The 21,312-nt window shown below is 35.9% G+C and overlaps 1 protein-coding gene across 4 annotated transcripts in view; it reads left to right on the forward strand.

The window, feature by feature from the left end:
• LOC138708117 (mucin-4-like) overlaps positions 1-21,312 on the forward strand; it is a 203,161-nt gene that overhangs the window by 117,587 nt on the left and 64,262 nt on the right. For 3 of the 4 annotated variants that reach the window (XM_069838321.1, XM_069838322.1, XM_069838324.1), the window contains exon 5: positions 3,921-4,364. The exons of the other annotated variant lie outside the window; for it this stretch is intronic. In XM_069838321.1, the coding sequence (XP_069694422.1) occupies positions 3,921-4,364 (444 nt within the window). The remainder of the gene's footprint in view (positions 1-3,920; positions 4,365-21,312) is intronic. 4 annotated transcript variants of the gene reach the window in all.

A 21,312-nucleotide genomic window follows, 5' to 3' on the forward strand; every position in this document is an offset into this window, starting at 1 on the left:
CACCCCGCGCGGCTCTTAATGTTATAATGTATGTATTTATTTACACTGCAAGTGGGCAAGCACCCAGTGGCAGTGGTATACACAATATAAACAATACACAATATAATTACAATACACAATACAATTATATACATAATACAATAAGAATACACAATACAATTTAACACAATAATAATAAAATATAAAATAACCTAATTTTTGTTCTGAAATACCCTGCTAGGACCAACATAGATTTTCTACTAGCATTCCTTTAGACTTGAGAAATGTCCTTCAGTTATGGAGGAAAACCATCTTAAGGGTATATGTACGTGAAAGACCACAAATATTATCAGAAAATGCAGGCTCTAAATTATTAAAATTTTAAAAGGAAATTAACTCACAATTGGACAAAAATTACAAGGTGCCACAACAAGACTTATTAGAGCTTAAATATCTGATAAAAGTAGGAAAAGGTTACTAATAATATTTTTTAGAATTCATTTTTTACTTTAAATTGAATTTTTCAAAATTTTTAAATTTTCACACATATTATTTCATAACTCCACAACCATTACAGATAGAATTCTGAAATTTTGTACAGTGATTTAACATGCCTTTATGCAAAGGGTAGACTACAATAATGCTCTTTTCTTTGAAAATAGAAAAATTAGGTCACAAAACATTATGTAAATTTTAATATATTTTATACAGGACAAATAAAAAATTAATTGTATTAAAATCAGTGCTGCTCATCGGAGTGACTACTACCGCGGAGGAATCTGAGATTACGAATAAAGCTCTCCACCGGTGATCTTCGGTACAACCGTAGGTGGAACAGGGGACATACGGAGGGATGCGGTGGTTCGGAGCGAAGCGACAGTTAGCTCAAGGACGACCTGCGCGTACGGACTGACTGTAGTTGTGAGTGGAATAAAATGGCACAAAATCGGATATCCGTCGCATGGAAGTTCTTTAATTTAGTTGAATGTAATAATAAAGTCGCACATTGTAAATTTTGTGGGCGAATTTACTCTAAGTGTGGTGGAGCTTCGAATGTGTTAGACCATTTGAAGCGATCGCACAAACGCGAACTTGAAAACAATTATGCAGAACATTTGATACGATTTCTTTTTAAATTGTTTAAGTGCTATTGTTCCCAAAGGCCCACAGTATAGGAAAAAGTCTTGAAATTTCTCTAAAACGTAACTTTCGAGGCAATAAAAAACATAAGAAATATTTAAAAGATGACTTTATTATATTTTGCTGTTTAGACAACTTGAGTTATATTTTACTGTTTAGATTAAAATACTGAGTTTCTGAATGAAACTAAAGAAACTTGCGGTAATAATATGATTACAATTATTCTTAAGTTGATATCCGCTTATATTTTTATTACAGAGAAAGAGTGGCGCGTTTTAGAAGAGGCAGTTCAAATACTGACACCCTTTAAAACAATAATCACAATCCTGTCCGGTGAGGAATCTGAATAAATTATGATGGACAGTAAATTTTAACCCATTGATAGCCCACGTTTCTTTTGTTCCATTCTGAAGCTCCCTCAATAAATTTTACGTTAAACTAAACCGATTAGAATAATAATTGACAAACCCTGTTTGCGATTAAACGAGAGTTTCTAGGAGAACTACAGTATACATGTTTACATTAGCTACTGAAAAGCTTTACTTCTGCGTTAGTTTTGCAGTTAGATTGAATGTTATTAATTTGATCAATGACATAAAACTAATACGCCTTTCCACATATACTATGAATTTCAAAACTAGAAAAAAAATCTGTCAGCTAACGTAGCACTTTAAGCAACACAAAAAAAGAGCCGAAGAAAGAGAGAGAGATTAACATAAAAGAGAGATTAAACAACAACAAATTACAACTTATTTTAAAAGATATGCGGACGTCAGCGGACTCGAATCACTACCTGATCCGATTAAAGGAATGCTCAGCGGAAAGTGCATGTCTGCGCCACAGCACATATACAACCTGCGCGGCATCAATCGGAGGTAATCCGGAGGTCTCCGATTGAAAGCGCGCAAACAAGTGCTCCGGAGAAAACCTAATCATAAGCAGCACTAATTAAAATAAACATCTCTACATGTCTGAGAGTAGTCTACTTTTCAGAAATAAGTGTTTATTACAGGCAAATATATATATATATATATATATATATATATATATATATATATATATATATATATATATATATATATTACAGATGTCAGAGAGACCATAACAATGTTATGGTTACCAAATGATGTAACTGCAGAATTGTTTTTTTTTTCATACTTTGATTAAACTGGTTTGAAAAATATTATTTGTTTTTTTCATACTTTGATAAAACTGTTTGAAAAATATTATTAGTAAATTTTTATACTTTTATCAGATATTTAAGTTCTAATAAGTCTTGTTGTGGTACCTTGTAAATTTTATCCAATTGTGGGTTCTTATAAAATTTTAGAAATTTAGAGCCTGCGTTTTCTGATAACATTTCTGGTCATTCACGTATATATACCCTTAAAGAAAATAGTGAGAAAGGGTTAAGAGAAGTAAACAAGTGACAGCATAAAATTAGTACTAACATTTGAACGTTGGAACAGTAAATGAATATAAGAGAAAGATAGGAGAAAAAGTCAAAGAACAAATAGGACAAATAATTAAATGTATAGGTGCTGAGCAATATGATAATTTATAGAGATAAATTGAATTAGAGATTTTAGTGAATAGTAGTTGGGGGATAAAGGGGGTGTGAAAGTAGTATAGAATATTAGATATATTAGGATTAAGGAACAAATAGAGAATAGCAAATGAAATGTAGGAGGAATACTGAAGGGGAGTTTGACCAAATAAGAAAAAAGGTACATAGTGTAATTGGGAGTATTGGTGTAGACGTGTACTGCAAATAATGTGTTATTGTAATAATATCTTAATGGTGGCACCGGATACAGAAATGTGAGGTACACCATTACATGTAAAGAAGTGCTGTGACGAAATATATCATATCATATCATATCATATCATATCATATCATATCGTCGCCTGAATGCAAGAACTAGGTAACTCGATATATCATATTTTGTGACATCGCCTATTTATTTATTTATTCCACTAAGGAATATGTCTCGTTTTCTTTTACCTATTTGTTATATTGGAAAACAGATGTCGCTGGTATCGTTCGATCAGTTACCTAGATCCTGGATTACATTTTGTGCGATTTTTGCTGTGGTATAAAAGAGGTAACTAAAATACGCAAATTTCGAGTTACGTAGTTCTTGCATTCAGGCGACGATATATCATATCATATATCATATTATATCATATCATATCATATTATATATCATATCATATATCATATCATATCATATCATATCATATCATTACTTTAGTAGGTTATTTTACGACGCTTTATCAACATCTTAGGCTATTTAGCGTCTGAATGAGATGAAGGTGATAATGCCGGTGAAGTGAGTCCAAGGTCCAACACCGAAAGTTACCCAGCATTTGCTCATCATATCATATCATATCATATCATATCATATCATATCATATCATATCATATCATATATCATATCATATCATATCATATCATATACCCTCAAAGAATTTATGTTTCAAAGTTAGGCGCAACTGTTTAAGGGTTAAGGGCTCTATTGGAATAATTAGACCTATTTTGATTTTGTTTGGAAGTGACGTAAGAATAGAGCGATCTTTCAGGGTCAAGATGAGGAAATCGAGTGCTGAAAATCACTGTGAAATTTGTTTCCTTCGCACATGTGTTGAGTGTAAGCCAGCCTTGTTTTATTACATGCTTCTGGCAGTGAACTCATTTTGTATTTTTCTCTCTTATCTTCTTCCCATTCGTCCTTCTTATTCTTGATCTTCTCTGTCTTTTTTTTCGGTGGTACACCTTTTTGGCACCCTTACAACATAAGCGCGAGTCCGGAATAGTGCAACAGCGCCACACATGCACAGCACGGCGGCCGGATAGCGAACCGACAGAGAGAGGAGGGCCGACGTGTAAACACGGCTCCCTGCCCCCGCTACGCAATGATACCCAATTAAACAAGTCGAGTCGGAGGTTCAGTGCTGCATCCATAGTGCGCCAGCAGTCCCTGATCTCGGAGGCGCAGAGGCTCCTGTCCGACTTCTACGGAGTATCCGTCGTTCGTCGAGACTCGATCGTTTCCAAATACCTAAACGATATATCGCAAGTCGGGGACGGCGAGTGTTGTAACCGTGGGGCAGGCCGGAGGTTGCTGTCGTCACGCAGGCAGAGCTCGATCCTTGCGACGCTGCAGCGGAAGGACGGGCGCCCTGGAGGCGTCCGCCCTCACACCCTGGTCCTGGTCCTCCGGACAGGACTCACCAACCTCACGGTACGTACGTTATCTCTTTCAAACATTGCAGCGCAGCTACAAATAACAAATGATTCAATACTAAGCATTTAAAATGAAGGTTTCTTCAAAGGTAACAAGCAATTTTAACTACTCTTATCTTCTTCATTTTCTACGCAAACTCAAAAATTCTGGCACTGACCTTTAGTAAAGCCCAGTATTTGGTCACGCTTAACACAAGTTAGGTAAGCAGAAACTATATGCCCAAGCCTGTGGACAGAAGCGGACGATGCGAGTAGGTACTTTAGTTTCTCGTTTTTATCACATATGCAGATACAGTCAGTTGACACAATAAATTGCATGCAAATATAAATAAACAACTGTTTCAGTATTTATCTTATAGCCTGTAAATCAGGGTAATATTGTAAGGAACGAGCGCCAAGGAAATTATATAACTGATCCAAAACTTAAAATTAAATTTAAATCAAAGAGGGAACTCTAGAATATTGTAAATTGCACAAAAACGAAATATGTTATATTATACTTAGCGATCGCGTTAAAATTCATTGCAATGAATATACACGACTGCCTCCGTGGCCTGTTGGTCAGCATGCTGGCTTTCAGATCAGGAGATCCCGGGTTCGATTCCCGGGCTCGGCTTTCCGTGGATTTTTCTTGAAGAAGAGGAATTCCCTGGGTGTCTAGAGTCTGGAAATTTGTATGAATGTGAGTGTGATCACAAATATAAAATACATCAGGACTGTCGCTGGGCAGTAACCTGAACACACGTTTCAGCGTCATATTGTTGACAAGTAACTCCATATGTTAGCACAACCATACAGCATCTAATAGATGCTATAGAGTTACCAACATCGAAAAAAAATGAATATACAGAGTGTTTCACGAGGATTTACTGCCACTTACGGAGCTCATTTCCAAAGACATTCCGAGCAAACAAATGTCATATAAGCATATGTCCTGATCTCATTATTTTCAGGGTTACACTAATTTGAAATTGATAGTAAAATATCTTTTTTTTTCTTTAGTTCTACGAGTAAAAAAATATTACAAATAGAGAATGAACTATTCAGATGTGTAATTTCTTTAATTGGCAAGTGTTCTGAAGCTAAAAACGTGTTGTTAATTGCTTTGTACAGATTTTATTATTTTAATTTTAACTAAAAACTGAATCATTCTTACGTATTTATTAAAAAATTGTTACAAATCATACGACTTTAGGAACTTGATTCTTTACATTTAATTAAGCATCCTAATGTACAGTCTTAAACAATTTAGAAGAGTGGCGTGATTTGTAACAATTGTGATAAATGCGTAGGAAAAATGTAAATTTGTTGTTAAAAATCGAAAAAAAAAAAAAAAAAAAGGCTTTACGAAGCAACTATGGAATTCACAACACATTTTTAGCTTCAGAACATTAGCTAATTAAAGAAATGATACTCCTGAATAGTTCATTCTCTTTTGGTATTTTTTTGGCCCTTAAAACTAAAGAATAATGGTATTTTACAAACAACTTCAAATTAATGTAAATCTCAAAATTTTAAGATTAGGACACATGTTTATATGACCTTTTTGCTCAAAATGTCTCCGAAAATAAGCTTCGTAATTGGTGGTAAATCCTCGTGAATCACCGTATATAATACAATATTTGAAGAGAGAAATATGAAAAGGACCCAAGTTCAATTTTCTTTAAATTTGAGATTATTATTTCAGGTCCAAGATGCCACGGGGAACGTGGAGAAAAAGTTTCATTCCTCTGATACTACTACTAGTATTAATTATTTCAAATATCTTTCAAACAGTTGCAAGTGGCATTCAGTTGCACAATCTGATATCTAGCAACTGTCTTCTAACAAATTTTCATTATGGTTCAATTTTAGCATTAAGTTAACGTTGTTGCAACAAACTGCATCTGTATGACTTGAGGCTTTCCCGGCGTTTGATGTAGAATAACTCTTCTCGGGTTCTCAGCCAGGTAAGTTGGAGATTTGCTTCCAAGCTTTCGACGGCTAGCTCTGCCATCTTCTTCAGGGAATGAAGAGCTAGCCGTCGAAAGCTTGGAAGCAAATCTCCAACTCACTTAGCTGAGAACCCGAGAAGAGTTATTCTACCTAAACTGCATCTGAATTTCAGTTATTTCAGTGACAAATGAAGTTCTTAATTTCTCCTGAAAAGTATTGAATTTGGCACTTAGGTCTTTTTGCATATTTCACACTTCATTTATGTTTAAAATTAAACATTTCTCCTTCTCTTTATTATGCAATTCTCGCTTCAACCTCCAAGAAGTAATTGATAGGCTCACGTACAAACTTAAAATGTGGAATATCATAAATACCTGCATCGTCATACTATCAGGTTGCAATTTTTCCACTGTAACATGACCCATGAATCTCCCAGTCAAGTACGTTGCTTCATATGGCGAAATCCATATTTCTTTATATGCTATAACGTTCCTCATGTGAGTTAAAACATTTTTCTTAGTAGGGAGAAAAATGATGTTAAGTAGTACTATTGCGCAAGAAAGTTTTATTTTAGTGTCATTTTCTGTAAATGTCTTAAAAGATAGTTTGCTGAGAACGTCATTCGAAACAAGTCATAATAGAACAGTGACCGAATAGCAGCAATCAAATTTGACGAGGAAGAAGTTCTGTTTCGAGTTTTCTCAAGAAAAAAATTTCTATATTTTATTTTGTATTGGCTTTTCAATATTTCTTTATGAAACATCATTCGTCTCCTGTGATTTCAGAATGACGTAACTGATATCAGTCGTATAAACTTACTCAGACTGAAGCATTCATTCCAAACGCTTCTATCAGACAGTTACCTACAAAAGATTAGGAGTTCTTTCTTTACGTATAGTCACTACCTTATTCCCTGATAAGCAATACTGAATTGGTTGCAAGTGAGGTGGGATGGATGGAGAGATATTTATGAAGTAATTACTTACTTATAAATGGCTTTTAAGCAACCCGAAGTTTCATTGCCGCCCTCACATAAGCCCGCCATCGGTCCCTATCCTGTGCAAGATTAATCCAGTCTCTATCATCATATTCCACCTCTCTTAAATACATTTTTATATTATCCACCCATCTACGTCTGGGCGTCCCCAAAGGTCTTTTTCCCTCCGGCCTTCCAACCAACACTCTATATGCATTTCTGGATTCGCCCATACGTGCTACATTTCCTGCCCGTCTCAAACATCTGGATTTATTGTTCCTAATTATGTCAGGTGAAGAATACAAGGCATGCAGTTCGGCGTTGTGTAACTTTCTCCATTCTCCTGTAACGTCATCCCTCTCAGCCCCAGATATTTTCCTAAGAACTTTTTCTCAAACACCCTTAATCTCTGTTCCTCTCTCAAAGTAACATCCAAGTTTCACAACCATACAGAACAACCGGTAATATAACTGTTTCATAAAATCTAACTTTCAGTTTTTTTTGACAGCAGACCAGATGACAAAAGCTTCTCAACCGAATAATAACACGCATTTCCCATATTTATTCTCAGTTTAATTTCCACCGAGTGTCCTTTATATTTGTTACTGTTGCTCCAAGGTATTTGAATTTTTCCACCTCTTCGAATGGTAAATGTCCAATTTTTATATATTCATTTCATAGAATATTCTGCTCACGAGACATAATCATATACTTCGCCTTTTCGGGGTTTACTTCCAAACCTATCGCTTTACGTGCTTCAGGTAGAATTTCCGTCTTTTCCCTAATCGTTTCCGGATTTTCTCCTAACATATTCGCGTCATCCGCATAGACAAAAGCTGATGTAACCCGTTCAATTTTAAACCCTCTGTGTTATCCTGAACTTTCCTAATGGCGTACTTTAGAGCGAAGTTAAAAAGTAGAGGTGATAGTGCATCTCCTTGCCTTAGCCCGCAGTGAATTGGGAAAGCACCAGACAGAAGTTGGCCTATACGGACTCTGCTGTAAGTTTCATTAAGACACATTTTAATTAATCGAACTAGTTTCTTGGGAACACCAAATTCAATAAGAATGTTATATAAAACTTCTCTCTTAACCGAGTCGTATGCATTTTTGAAATCTATGAATAACTGATGTACTGTAACCTTATACTCCCATTTTTTCTCCAACATCTGCCGAATACAAAAATCTTATCAATATTCGATCTATTACGCCTAAAACCACACTGATGGACTCCTATAATTTCATCTACATACGGAGTTAATCTTCTCAAAGAATATTGGACAAAAGTTTGTATGACGTCAACAAAAGTGATATTCCTCGAAAGTTACTACAGTTAGTCTTGTCTCAATTTATGAAGAAATAGTCCGATTAAATTTGTTATAAATTTCTATATTTGCAATCAGCCTTAGGATTGGTTAGCGTTGACCAAGAAACGCACTGACAGCGCACCTAGGCTATCGAAACTGAATGTACTAGCCCTGCAGCGTGCTGTGCTCTATACTCTGTACGAACCTAATCTGTTTCAAGTAGCTTGGTGATCGAACACTGGGATTCACTTGTTACACAAGAAATGAGATTTCATGCATCACAATAACGAGTTTGTTTCTTTCTGGTTGTTCTGGTGGTCGTGTTATCAGTAGTCATTTTCTGTAACTTGGCCTGCAAGATCGCCAGATATTAACCCAGCAGATTGTGTTAAATGTTATGTTTTATTTAACGACGCTCGCAACTGCAGAGGTTATATCAGCGTCGCCGGATGTGCAGGAATTTTTTCCCGCAGGAGTTCTTTTACATGCCAGTAAATCTCCCAGCAGATTGTGAGTTGTGGGACCTGAAAGAAAGGATGGTCTTGAGCAAATCTACACAAATTTATGAGTTTAAAAACCCCATCGCACAAACAGTGGCAGATATTCCAGAACAAGAACTCAGAGATTCTTACTTGCACAAGACAAAAATGGAGAACACATTCAACATCTACGACGAAGTTATGGCAGTGAGTGGTGATGCAAAATACTCCATTTCTTGTGTAATAAGCAGTGCCAGCATGTTTTAGATTGTGTAGAAAATGAAGAAAATATGAGCAGACTTGCCTTTTACTTTTGAAAAGCTCTATATAATTCATACTACAGTCCAACAGTCTTCTGAAAACCAAGTGCTAGAGCGTGGACTTAACACTCTGCAGTTTTCGGTTCGACTCTGTGTTAACTGGAGAGCTACATTTGAGCCGTTGAGAGCAGAAGTGGTGTAAGTCAAAATTGGGTAATGAGTTTTAAATACAACTTCTGTAAAATATAGCGCAAAGTAGCAATTAATATATCCTTCATGCTATCTACTGACTGCTAATAGTTCAAATAAATTGAATATTAATTGCTACTTTGCGCTGTATTTTACAGAATGTTTACTTTAACCTTCATTACCCATTTTTTACTTACACCACTTCTGCTCTCAACGGCTCATTTGATGGACTAGACCAGGGACTACGTACAACGCTCCCAAGCTGTCAATCTGAACGGACTGTTTGCCTCCACGATTATCTCACCTTGCCGCACCTCTGATCACAGTGCTAGCTCGTTGGTCTTCCATCCCGGCGGTTTTACTCAGGTAATCCCGTTTCCCTCTTTCATTCCACCAAAATTCCCCACTTCTCACTCATTTTATGTTGTAGTAGTAAAAATAGGTTGGGTTGATGACTGAGGGTAGTACGAATTTCCGATGCTGATCTAGGTTGCAAGGGCTTGGGACATTGGGCTCGTTAGTAACCGATAGGACCTTACGTGTAGGGCCCAGGAAGGATGGCCCGCCTCTCAACGTCGGATTCACGAATGCTACCCGGGATATCACTCGGACTTGGACAATCATCGCATTAGAAAGTACAATGGGCCCAAAAAATCCAAGTGCGAGGATCCATCCCGATTCCAACATTCGTGAAATGAATGAATGAATCAATCAATCAATTCCCCACTTCACTTCCAAGGACTAAACATACAGTAGTTAGCTCGTAAGAATGATTGAGTGAATGTAAAAACGTGCCGTACTACTAACAGTGGAGGTTGATATTTTCTATCACGTTTGTACAACTTACCAATTTAATTGCTCATTTTATAATACATTTTACTAGATTAATTCTGATGAACTAAGAATGTACATGACAATGACGATAGTGATGATAATTATGATGAAGATGATGATGATGTAGGACTTGAGGCTTTCACGACGTTAGATATGGGAAATTCTTTTCGGGTTCTCAGCCAGGTGAGTTGGATAGTTGCTTCCAAGCTTCCAATGACTAGCTCTACTATCTTCTTCAGAGACTCAATTCCTGAAGAAGATGGCAGAGGTACTCATCGAAAGCTTGGAAGCAACAATCCAACTCACTTGGCTGAGAACCTGAGAAGAATTATTTCGTAATGATGATGATTATAATAATACTGTTTTTAAGTTTCTCGGAGGTTCATTGCCGTCCTCACATAAGCCCGCCATCTGTCCCTATCCTGAGCAAGATTAATACAGTCTCTACCATCATATCACACCTCCCTCAAATCCATTTTATATTATCCTCCCATGTACGTCTCGGCCTCCCCAAAGGTCTTTTTCCCTCCGGTCTCCCAACTAACACACTATATGTATTTCTGGATTCACACATTCTTGCTACATGCCCTGCCCATCTCAAACGTCTGGATTTAATGTTCCTAATTAAGTCAAGTGAAGAATACAATGCGTGCAGTTCTGTGTTGTGTAACTTTCTCCATTCTCCTGTAACTTCATCCCTCTTAGCACCAAATATTTTCCTAAGAACCTTATTCTCAAAACCTTAATCTCTGTTCCTCTCTCAAAGTGAGAGTCCAAGTTTCACAACCATACAGAACAACCGGTAATATAACTGTTTTATAAATTCTAACTTTAAGATTTTTTGACAGCATATTAGATGACAAAAGCTTCTCAACCGAATAATAACAGGCATTTCCTATATTTATTCTGCTTTTAATTTCCTCCTGAGTGTCATTTATATTTGTTACTGTTGCTCCAAGATATTTGAAATTTTCCAAATCTTCGAAGAATAAAAATCTACATAACTTTAAAAAATTCAATCAAAGTCAGTGTCATTGACCGTCTTCGCATAGTGAACAGAGTCCAGTTTTCTTTGTGCTACTCATGTCGCAGGTTTCTTGGTACTCAAGTTTGGTCAATTATCTTTCAGTTAGAAAGGATTAAACTAACCGCTATTATTACACATTAAATCAAAGTTTATTGCCACAGCGAGATGACGTTATTACCTAGAGATGCAAATTCTATTTTAAATGGATAATTGCCATAATATAATGTAAATTTTACAACACCACTCCATTAAATTTAAGAACACATATAAACGAATTTCTCATAACATTTCATCATTCACTATATTTCAAATTCAATTACCTGTACTTCCTTATGCAGAATACAATATTCACGTCACTCGAAGATCAGCTCAAGCGCTCACTTCTTCACGTAAATGTTGTTAAGTCATTGTAAAGATAGAAACCCGTTTCATTGTTGGTTCCAGATCTCTAAGAAAGTTTCCTCTAAACACTACACTTCTCTGACTAGGGTCTCCAATTCAGATTTTCACTTAACTAATCATACAGGGTGTTTCCAGACTAGTGTTACTAACTTTCAGGGATGATGGGGAAAGGCACATGTATCAATTTGAGATAAGGAACCCTGGTCCGGAAATGACTGAGTCGAAAGTTATAAACCAGGGACCGTCAAGTGACTACACTCTCGTGCGTACGTACAAACCCTCAAGCCCTGACGTACGGCTGTGGGCAAGGGTAGCTGCTTCCACAGTGGCGGAGCTAAGAACTTGTATGTGAACCAAATTTGTCATAAGAATGTAAATTAATTTCAGCTTTTAATTGAAGCACGCTTTCACTGTTAATTGCACTATACTGAAAAACAGTACTCTATACAATTTTGTACAGTTAACTACATACGAAACAAATTTTTGCATGTTTGCACAATAATGAAACAAAACAAAATGTACACTTTTATACAGATTAATATACTGTTTGTCTTCTTCTCATTGCTATACAATTCAATTAACAAAATAAAACAACAGTACAAACGTTGTCATTCAAATACAATTCTCTAATAATAGTACTTTTTCTTAAACATCAGAGATCCGCTGCGATTTTTGCAGTTTTCTGTTAGTAAGCAGCTATTTAATTCTCGGAGCTATTGTTTTAGTACCAGCCAATCGCAAACATGCTTTCAATTGTTCATCACTTAGTTGTTTCTGTGACGTGACTTTGTAAACTTCATTAAACAAAACAGTGTTTCGCATACGTAGGTTGTCCCGAACATTTACAACGTTCTTGCAGCAAGATTGTACTGTTTAGGAAACCTTTCTCGTGGAAAACAAGTATAGAAATGGTTAATACTTTTTGTTTTGATACTTATCCTTTAGCTCAATATCGCTTTGCAAATCAAGTATTTCTAATTGTTGTTCAGCAGGAATATCCAGGACACTCACTGAAAAAGATATTGCAAATATCTTAAATTGTTGTTCAAGATCTCTAATATCCTCAAATCTACGTTCGAAACTTCGCACAACTGTTGCATTATTCTTATATATTCTTTCATGTCCAAGGCTTCTAACAGGTTTCCCATGTACATCAATAAATAAGGCAGTTTCATTTCTAAGTGCGAGAAAACGTTCCAGAATTTTTCGACTTCACCACCTTACCTCGGTATGGTAGAGTAAATCCCCATACTGTTAATACCATCAAGCAGTGCCCTGAAGTCCCTGTGATTGAGTCCTTTAGACCTTATGAAATTAATTCTTCGCATAACAACATCCATTACATTGCTAAGATTCATGTTTTAGCACATAAATATTCCTGGTGCAAAATGCAGTGCACCGGTGCCCCCAAGCGACCTCGATAGGTTCCACCACTGATAGACTGCAGTGTACAACTGTACTGCCCGCAGTGGAAGCCGTAAGCAGGCCTGTACGCCCTCTCGCGATCTTGACTCAACTTGGCGGAGCCTGTTATAAACAAAAATATTTGTGTCGAAATGAAATAATTTTATTCCTCTGTACACCTTATTTATGCGTATTTATCTGTACATCTTACAAATACTGTATTCATCTGACGTTGTTTACGTTGTCTACTTACAATATCTTTCAGTTGTTACCCTTAACAACACGCTAATCCCTTATTCATCTGTCGTAAAAAATCTTGGCTACTTTTTTGATAACAATCTAAGTTGGAATTTTCAAGTTAAAGAAACGATAAAAAAAATCTGTTCCTCCATTCACTGTTTGAGTCGCTTGAGAAACTTCTTGCCCCAGCAATTAAAACTTACCCTAGTACAAACCCTAGTAATGCCGCACTTCGATTATTGTGACGTTTTGTTAAGTGATCTAAGTTCTGAACTGTCAGTCAAGTTAAAGCGAGCTCAGAATATGTGCGTCAGATACGTGTGCAAAATCCGACGATATGACCACATATCACCGTCCTTCGCAAGTCTTTCGTGGCTCCGACTTAAAGAACGCAGAACTTTACATTCTTTGTCTTTACTCTTTCCAATTCTGCACACCTTAACACCAAATTACCTTTCCTCTCGTTTCTCTTATCTATACTCTAATCACGACGTAAATACCAGATCACTTATCTGTGGCACGCTAAGTATACCTCTTCATAGAACATCTTGTTATTCATCATCTTTTACAGTATCCACCTCGCGTCAATGGAATTCCTTGTCACAAAGTATTAGGGGCTGCAAGACAATAAACACCTTTAAGAACAGCTTAAAAGATAACCTTATTAGCATTTCACTCCAATCATATTGATTTAAACTATCACTGACTACATTGTTACTTCTTTCTTTTAGACATCATCCTGATTGTGCTGTACTTTCAAAATTGTCTCATAATAATCTCTTTCTATTATCTAATATTATTTGAAATATATTAACAACATTCTATGTAGTTTAGCTTAATTGTGCTACACAGTTTATTTCAGTGTTTAATTAATAGTTCATAGTATTTTGTTGTTTAATTCGTAAATAACTCTTGTATACATGTAACACTAATCTAAATCAAACTGTTGAATTCTTTGTAAATTCATGCATATGTATATACTCTTTTTGCTGGTTGAGTGGAAGAGAAGGCCTTACGGCCTTAACTCTGCCAGCTAAAATAAATCATTATTATTATTATTATTATTATTATTATTATTATTATTATTATTATTATTATTACTATTATTATATTCCATTCAGTGCGCTGTCTGAGGGGTGGGGACAGGAAACTACACTAAAGCAATGCAGATGGCGTAATGTGTAACGGACATGTTCGGCCCTGATATGCACGTCTGTAGACAGCAGTGTATGTATACAAATTGCAGTGACCAGTCGATCAGTCCTAGTGAAATGGAGGAGTACACAAGAGAGGAATATGCAGACCTGATATTTTTAATACGGATGAGCGAATGGGAACAGCAGACAAGCTCACAGATTGTATCGAGCCAAGTACCCACTTAGGAGACATCCGACCCATAGCATCTTTCCACGACTGTTCCAAAGGTTAAGGGAAGGAGGGCACGTGGTGCCAAATTACAAGCCCATTTCCACACAACTATTTTTGCTTATAACTTTCGACTCAGTCATTTCCGGACCAGGGTTCGTCATCTCAAATTGGTACATGTGCACTTCCCCATCATCCCTGAAGTTAGTAACACCAGCCCGTAAACATCCTGTATAATACTAGATGGTGTTATAACCTGCACAGGGTTAATACCTTCACTTAACCTACCATACATCTCTATACAATCATATGTCTGTCTGACAGTTTTCGTAGTTGGAAAATTATCAGACACACCTACACATAGCCTATATATTTTGTGTTTATATATTTTGAAATTATTGAGATATTGTTTTGGAATTAGCTTAATTTATTGCATTCATTCTTAAGGAAAGAATTTGAACTAATTTTAAATCTCTAATTATTTACCCTTCACGTAGATTACTTTATGTGCTTGGTTACAAAACTTTGGGGGGAAATTTAGCTTAAACTCCTTTCGTTTTCTTCAGTTCCCAAAGAGAAGGATCACGCTTCGAGTGTTCCACAGAAATTCGATTACAAACTGCCCGGTTGTGTAACTGTTCCAAAATTAATTTTACTCCTCGGGCTTTGGAGAACCCTTCTCTTGTCGAACAATCGCCAACTCTAACATTATTATTCCACACACCTCACAATCAGAGGAGTGGTATCACAGTCTAGTATATACAGTCACGAAGCTCAATACGTAGTAAATATGCATCCTTAGATAGTTGCTAACCACTAGGATCGCTAATATCGCCTCATTACAGACAATGCGAGGTAGTACCGGCACAGTCTATTGTTCCTAGCATCCTCACAACTCAAGCTTCGTGACTGTATATACTAGACTGTGGTGTTATAGCGAGTAATAAACTTACAAGCATAATAATAATAATAATAATAATAATAATAATAATAATAATAATAATAATAATAATATAATAAGCATCATCATCATAAAAATATTAATAATACTTATTTCATACAGCTGAATGCAGTTTACTCCCTTTGATCGCAGTGGCTCGATGCCCAATGTATTTCTCTTTCACCTTCCGCTGACTAATTCTTCAATCCATATTTCTATTTCGTCCGTTTTCTCAATAAATGGGTTTCTGATAAAATTAAACACTACAATATATGCAATTATTTCTCGTTCTCGAAATATTACTTTATTCGTTGGTTCATTTCATTATTTCCTCAAGGGCTTATAATGTCTGGCGCATATTCTCAATTGAGGCGTTACCCGAAATAACAACTCAATGCACGTTAGGTCGCTTTTTCGGTTCCAACATATATTGTATCCTTAATAACATATTTCCCTCCTGACAAAATATTAGGCCTACTTTCCTCTAACAAACACAACACTCTCTAGAAACATTTGACTGTCGTTCTGCTCAATGCTCTTATACGAGATCTAAAATGTTTGATGCTCTGTATCTCAAAATCATGTTTTTGTAGTTAAGTTCTTATTCCAGAGAACGTCTCAATTCTTAATACCAACCTTCACAATAATAATAATAATAATAATAATAATAATAATAATAATAATAATAATAATACTAATAATGACACTAATGCTACTACTACTACTACTACTAATAATAATAATAATAATAATAATAATAATAATAATAATAATAATAATAATAATAACAGTAACAAATATAAATGATGCTCGGGAGGAAATCAAACACGGAATAAATATGGGAAATGTCTGTTATTATTCGGTTGAGAAGCTCTTATCATCCAGTCTGCTGTCAAAAACTCTGAAAGTTAGAATTTATAAAACAGTTATATTACCGGTTGTGCTTTATTGTTGTGAAACTTGGACTTGTGGGACTGAAGCCGGATGGTCTATGGCGAGTCCTTGGCATCAACACCTTTGATTTGATTACCCCCTTTGATTTGATTACCTGGTTGGGTTTTTCCGAGGTTTCCCCCACCGAAAAGGCAAATGCCGGGTAATATTTTGGCGAATCCTCGGACCTCATTTCATCTCACTACATCTCGCCAAAATGTAAAAAAAAATTGTACAACATTGTAAAAATTGTAGAAAATTACTAAATTGTAAAACTATAAAAATTTGTAAAAATTGTAATTGTAATAATGTAAAATGTTGACATGTTCCACATCTTAAAGCTTCATTGCTCATGTAAGATCTATGGAATAAAATAAATGAATGAATGAATGAATGAACATAGGTTACGGATGTTTGAGAATAAGGGGCTTAGGAAAATAGTTAGGGCTAAGAGGGATGAAGTTACAGGAGAATGGAGAAAGTTACACAACACAGAACTGCACGCATTGTATTCTTCACCTGGCATAATTAGGGACATTAAATCCAGACGTTTGAGATGGGCAGGGCATGTAGCACGTATGGGCGAATCCAGAAATGCATATAGAGTGTTAGTTGGGAGGCCGGAGGGAAAAAGACCTTTGGGGAGGCCGAGACGTAGATGGGAGGATAATATTAAACTCGATTTGAGGGAGGTGGGATATGATGATAGAAACTGGATTAATCTTGCTCAAGTTAGGGACCAATGGTGGGCTTATGTGAGGGCAGCAATGAACCTCCGGTTTCCTTAAAAGCTAATAAGAAATAATAATAATAATAATAATAATAATAATAATAATAAAAATAATAACAATAATAATAATAACAGTAATAACAAAATACTACTACTACTACTAATAATAATAATAATAATAATTATTATTATTATTATTATTATTATTATACAAAGTGTTATACACATTTAAATTGTTTAAAAAAATGTGCTGAGGCACACAACAAAAAATACGTTTGTGCGAGATCGTGCGTGTTTGCTTGTTTTCCGCACAGAACCAATACGCGGTAAGTGTGAAATATCACATTCAGTATTCCCAACGTAACACACATAACAATTTCCCTCGTCTTACCGCTTAAGCGCGACATTCATTTTACTGCTTTAGGCTTTTAACATATTATTTTTAGAGACGTTTAACATAGTAATAATTATAAATTGGAAACTTACCACTGCAATTGCACCTAAATTGCAATGTTATTTATTGTTTTTAAATATTTGCAAAAATTAAGTAAAGTCTACTACTCCACGAAACTTATTGCATTCCTGATACAAGTAACATTAAGAAAGCCGTGAAAAAATCAACGAGATTCCAGATGCCGATGTTATTACTGCAATATGTTATATAAATAATATTGTTAAAATATTAAAATGAAAAATAAATCATTACATAACCTTACCGTTTGTTTCAAGTTCGCATTTATAGACTGGGGGGGGAAAAAAAGACAGACGTATATCACGGCCTGCTGGAGTATAGATATTTTGGTTCTCTAAAGTTGCCGTCATTAAACAGAAACCAAGATGGAGATTTCATTGCAACTAATTAGAAATTCGTCTTTCAGGTACGTAATAAACGATCTTCGCACAAAATAATGTACGATACACGAGCGGTATGTTTGTTTTCATGTTCTCGGAAATTAAAAAAGCTCAACTACGTTTCGCTTTTTCAATATTTTCCTCGAACATGAAAACGTCAACATACCGCTCTTGTAACGTATATTACTATAATGTAACTGCGCAAAACATGGTTTAGGATCGGAGATCCTGAGCTCATCTCCCAGTCAGTTATGTTCCAATCGTACAGACTCTTGGAGAAAGATTTAATTTCCTCTTCACTTGCTAAATCTCCATTATATTTTCTCAATTCCTCTACCTTCTAGACATTCATTGGAATAATGTGGAAGTATCCTCTCCTTTCTGGCATCACAATGGCTGTTTTAATCTTGTTGCACTTATACAAATGAATATTTTTATTCCCTTTCTTCTTTTAGCGTGTTCAATTATCTCACCGTCGTCCGCTGAAGACATGTTGGTACAATATAAACAATGAGAACGAATGCTGTAACGAATTAAACACAACCTGCTTTACTGTACAAGTGACTTGCATGTTGCCGACAGCTGACTGCAGGGAACGCACTCTACAGAAGTGAAACATGGTTACGTTGACAAACCCCAAAGTCCGTGACTTAACAAAGTGTCAAAACCAAAGCTGCTACATGCGTTGTCCTCACAGCCATCTATCTGTACAGCAGACTTAATGTTTCAACGTAGGACGATGCGTCTAGACTACAACTTCATTCTTTCACATAAAACGAAAATGACAAAATGAGAGACTTACGGGGTTTTAAAATTAACCGATTCAACTTTGCTAGTATACCCTTACACATCAACGTGAGTATACATAAACATGCTTTCCCTATCTTCTTTTTCCCCCTTTTTCTGTTCTTAAATATTTTGTTATGGCGCTAAAGCTCTCACAACTAATTTGGCATACGTCCATATTCGAAGTTTGAGGGGCATCACACATGTTTAGCCAGGTGAAAGGTAGAAAACTCGTGGCGTAGTGTCAACATGACAGCAAGAAGACAAAACAGAACGTCAATTTTTTTTTAAACCGTGAAAAAAAATATATATAGCGATGACAATTAACACAAAATCCCGCCGTCGATTTTTTCTATTGATCTAATCTTCTCGGTGGCAATATCGCCCTACAATCACGTAGGACTAATATCCCTACTGTAAAGGCTGGTTCACAATAAACCGGGAACGGAAACGAGAACGAGAACGAGAACGGAAATAATGTTTAAATGTATGTATTTATTTACACTGCAAGTGGGCAAGCACCCGGTGGCAGTGGTATACACAATATAAACAATATACAAAAAAAATGATAAGCAATACACAATAAATTTACAATAGACAATGCAATTATACAATACACAATACAATTTTATACACAATACATTAAGAATACACAATATAATTTAACACAATAATAATAAAACATAAATAAAATACCTAATTTTACATTACAACCTACATAATTATGTATAGGCCCTACATAAGTTTCAATAGTCTTTCACTTTACTCTCATCTCACTCACTGTAGTGGCACTATGACGCATTTCACTGACACTTTAGGACACATTTCACTGAGACACTATAACACATTTCACTGACACTATAGAACACATTTCGTTGACGCTATAAATTATCACTGATCGAAACTATTCACTGCACTGTAAAACCATAACTCCACTGACTCACCTCACTTCACTGATACAACAGTTCAAATAAGTCAAATAATTAACCCTTATGCATACTGTACTCATAAACAGAACTACATTTAAACTAAACATTTCTAGTCTAAGGCCCTCTTACACTCTATTTTTAAATAATTTACAATTCAAACCAAGGAAGTAACTCGTCAGGCTAAATAAATACATGTCACCTTAAAAAATTAAATGTTAAATGTCACCTTAATTTTAATTTGCACTTGATACACAACTTTTTAAATTATTCTTGAAACTCCTTAAGGAAGGACAGCCCTCAAATACCGCTCCACGTAGGTCATTCCAATCATTTATAGTTATATTTAAAAATGAGAATTTACCTACATCCGTTTTTAGTTTCCTACATTTGATTTTAAAATCATGATCGTTCCTACCATGCATGTATTTTAACAATATTTCCGTTCTAGTTCTCGTTGTCGTTTCCGTTCCCGGTTTATTGTGAACCAGCCTTTACTAGTGTCCACTGTCTAGAAAATTGGGAATCTTAACCTCTTTAACTTGTGGCCCTCCGTGGCCTCTAACAGGGAAAACTGTACTTTTAATTTATAATACATTATTATGGCGGCTGAGTAGTTGAGTTGACAGGACAACTCTATGGACTGGACGTCCCTGGGAGTCCGGGGTTCCACTCAGACTCCCGCCAAGTTGAGTACTGCGCCTTTCCCGGTGGTAAAAATGCGGTCGGAAAGCACTTCTCTCAACAGAATCTCATGTCGAGCAGAACTACATCCATGCACACATCGCCTTCATAACGTCTAAGGCGCATACTTTTACTTTGTATAGCATATCGTTTCGTATCATATCAATATATCATACAGTATCGAATCGAATCGCATATCGTATCTAATCATATACCATATCATATATCATATCACATCAAACCATATCATATATCATATCACATAAAACCATATCATATACAGAGACATCATTTTATTTTACTTCAATTTTTATTGTACCCGAGTTTTTGAATGTACTTCACTCCCACCCCCTCTACTAGTAAACTTTCAACCGTTATCTACACAGAACCAAGCGTATACAGTCAAAGTCTCCTTAAGGTCATAGTAAACACAAACAGTACTGAGTGAGTATAGTATGTTCCAGAAATATATTCGCGTTTTCCAATGACGAAATAGCTTTCAATATTGAATCATATTTTTGCACAGATACTGTCGTCCGTTTGCCTACATCGCATCCTGGTTTCCCCCACCCGCTTCTGCTGGCCCTCTGTAAAGGCTAGTGGCTAGGCTATCTTAGCTCTTTTCTGAAGACATTAATTTCTGTTAGGAATTGGACGTCTACGTAATATTACACAAC

Source organism: Periplaneta americana, chromosome 10 (genome assembly GCF_040183065.1).
Source record: "Periplaneta americana isolate PAMFEO1 chromosome 10, P.americana_PAMFEO1_priV1, whole genome shotgun sequence".
In the NCBI taxonomy this organism is placed as follows: Eukaryota; Metazoa; Arthropoda; class Insecta; order Blattodea; family Blattidae; genus Periplaneta; species Periplaneta americana.